At 65.5% G+C, this 1809-nt stretch overlaps 1 protein-coding gene across 1 annotated transcript; it reads right to left on the bottom strand.

Annotated features, from left to right (window-relative positions):
* Positions 1-223: 223 nt before the first annotated feature.
* Ascl1 (achaete-scute family bHLH transcription factor 1) lies at positions 224-930 on the bottom strand. Its single transcript, XM_013020747.1, has one exon. It carries the CDS (start codon positions 928-930, stop codon positions 274-276), a length of 657 nt encoding a protein of 218 aa, XP_012876201.1. The 3' UTR covers positions 224-273.
* Positions 931-1809: the final 879 nt, after the last annotated feature.

The following is a 1809-nucleotide window of genomic DNA, read 5'->3' as shown; positions in this document are numbered from 1 at the left end:
AAGCTACATTCAAGCGATCACTACAGAAACGAGCTAGGCTTTTAAATAGCCAGGCTTCCCAAATTCTTGAAATTAAAAAAAAAAAAGTCAATCTCCATGGAGACAGCCTCCACCTCCCCGCCCCCTCCCCGTCCCCCCACCTCCCACAGACGCTCCAAGGGGGTCAGGGTGGGCAGGTGGGGGAAGGGGGACAAGAAAGATGACCCATTCCCCGCGACCTACCTGCTTCCAAAGTCTCCGGGGGCACCGGGGCCAGACCACGGGCCGCTTCCATCAGAACCAGTTGGTGAAGTCCAGCAGCTCCTGCTCCTCGGGGCTGAGCGGGTCGTAGGAGCCCTCGTCGGAGGAATAGGATGACACCGGGGAGCCGGCCATGGAGTTCATGTCGTTGGAGTAGTTGGGGGAGATGGTGGGCGACAGAACCCCGGCCTGGAAGGCGGCGCTCACCGCGTCGTGCTCGTCCAGCAGCTGCTGCAGCGCGCGGATGTACTCGACGGCCGAGCGCAGCGTCTCCACCTTGCTCATCTTCTTGTTGGCCGCGCCGTTGGGGACGTGCTCGCGGAGGGTGGCGAAGCCCAGGTTCACCAGCTTGACCCGGTTGCGCTCCCGCTCGTTGCGGCGCGCCACGGCGGCCGGCTGCTGCTGCGGCAGGCTGTAGCCGAACCCACTGAAGTTGAGGCGGCGTTTGCAGCGCATCAGTTCGGGCGACGACGAGCGCTGGCGCTTGACTTGCTTGGGCGCCGCTGACTTGTGACCGCCCCCTGAGGGCTGGCCGTCGGCCGCCGCCGCTGCCGGGCTCAGCTGAGCCGCCTGCTGCTGCTGCTGCTGCTGCTGCTGCGCCGCGGCGGCGGCAAAAAAACAGGCTGCGGGGGGCAGGAAGGGCGGCTGGGGCTGCGGCTGGGGCTGCTGGGCGGCGTGACTACTCTCCATCTTGGCAGAGAGTGTTCCCTGCACCCCGCGGTGGCCAAGGATCTGGGGGTGGGGAGGGTGGGAGGAGGGAGGAGAGGGTGGGTAGGTGGGGGATCCGGAGCGGGGTGCAAGGAAGGAGGCGAGGTGTCAGGACGGACGGCACGCGCGCACGCGCACGCGCGCGCGATGGAGAGGAGGTTGGGGGGGGGGACAGACACCACCAGACAGAATTTGGACAAGTAAACAACAAACAAACGGGAGAGGAAATGAAGAGGAATTCCCCCCCTCTTTCCCCCCTCCCCAAAGAAGTTAAAGATTAAAAATGTAAATAAAAGCTCAATCCCCCCCAACACTTCTTAGCTTGGGGAGCCAAGAGGGTGGCCAAGGGTAGGTATGTATCTAGCTTTTTCCCCCCTTCCTCCTCCTCCCTGGGTGCCTCCTCCTCCTCTCTCCCCTCCTCCCTTCGCGGGTTGGCTTCGGGGAGCCTCGCGTGGCGCTCGCGTGTGAGGCTGCTGCGGGCGCCCTTCTTGTTCTTTTCAAAGAACAGCCGAAGAGGAGGGGAAGAAAGCGAAAAGCAGCCGCTCCGCAGACGCTGGCGTGTGGGCTCCGTCGAAGGCTGGCTGTCGGCGGGGTGCGCTGCTGGGCTGGGCTGAGGTGCCGTGCAGCCTCGCGGCGGCGGCGGTGTGGGCGAAGCCGCCCTCCCTGGCTGTCCGAGGATTGCCTTCGCTCTCTCGGTTCCCCCCTTCTCGCCCTCCCCGAGCGATCGATCGTCGGCCGGCCGGCTCCCGGGTCGTCGGCGGCGGCGTCGCGGTGCCTTCCACGTTCCCCGGCCACCAGAGAGCGAGCGAGTGCTGGGCCGGCCCCGAGTGCGGCCGCCTTTTCAATGGGACACCCAGCCCC

The sequence above is a fragment of the Dipodomys ordii genome, unplaced genomic scaffold (assembly GCF_000151885.1).
Source record: "Dipodomys ordii isolate 6190 unplaced genomic scaffold, Dord_2.0 Scaffold3, whole genome shotgun sequence".
Classification (NCBI taxonomy): Eukaryota; Metazoa; Chordata; class Mammalia; order Rodentia; family Heteromyidae; genus Dipodomys; species Dipodomys ordii.
Note: the sequence above shows the minus strand (reverse complement) of the source record. Positions and strands in the feature narration are given on the sequence as shown.

Excerpts from the sequence above, each read along its gene's own strand:
- Ascl1 (XM_013020747.1), bottom strand. The coding sequence starts at position 930 with ATGGAGAGTAGTCACGCCGCCCAGCAGCCCCAGCCGCAGCCCCAGCCG.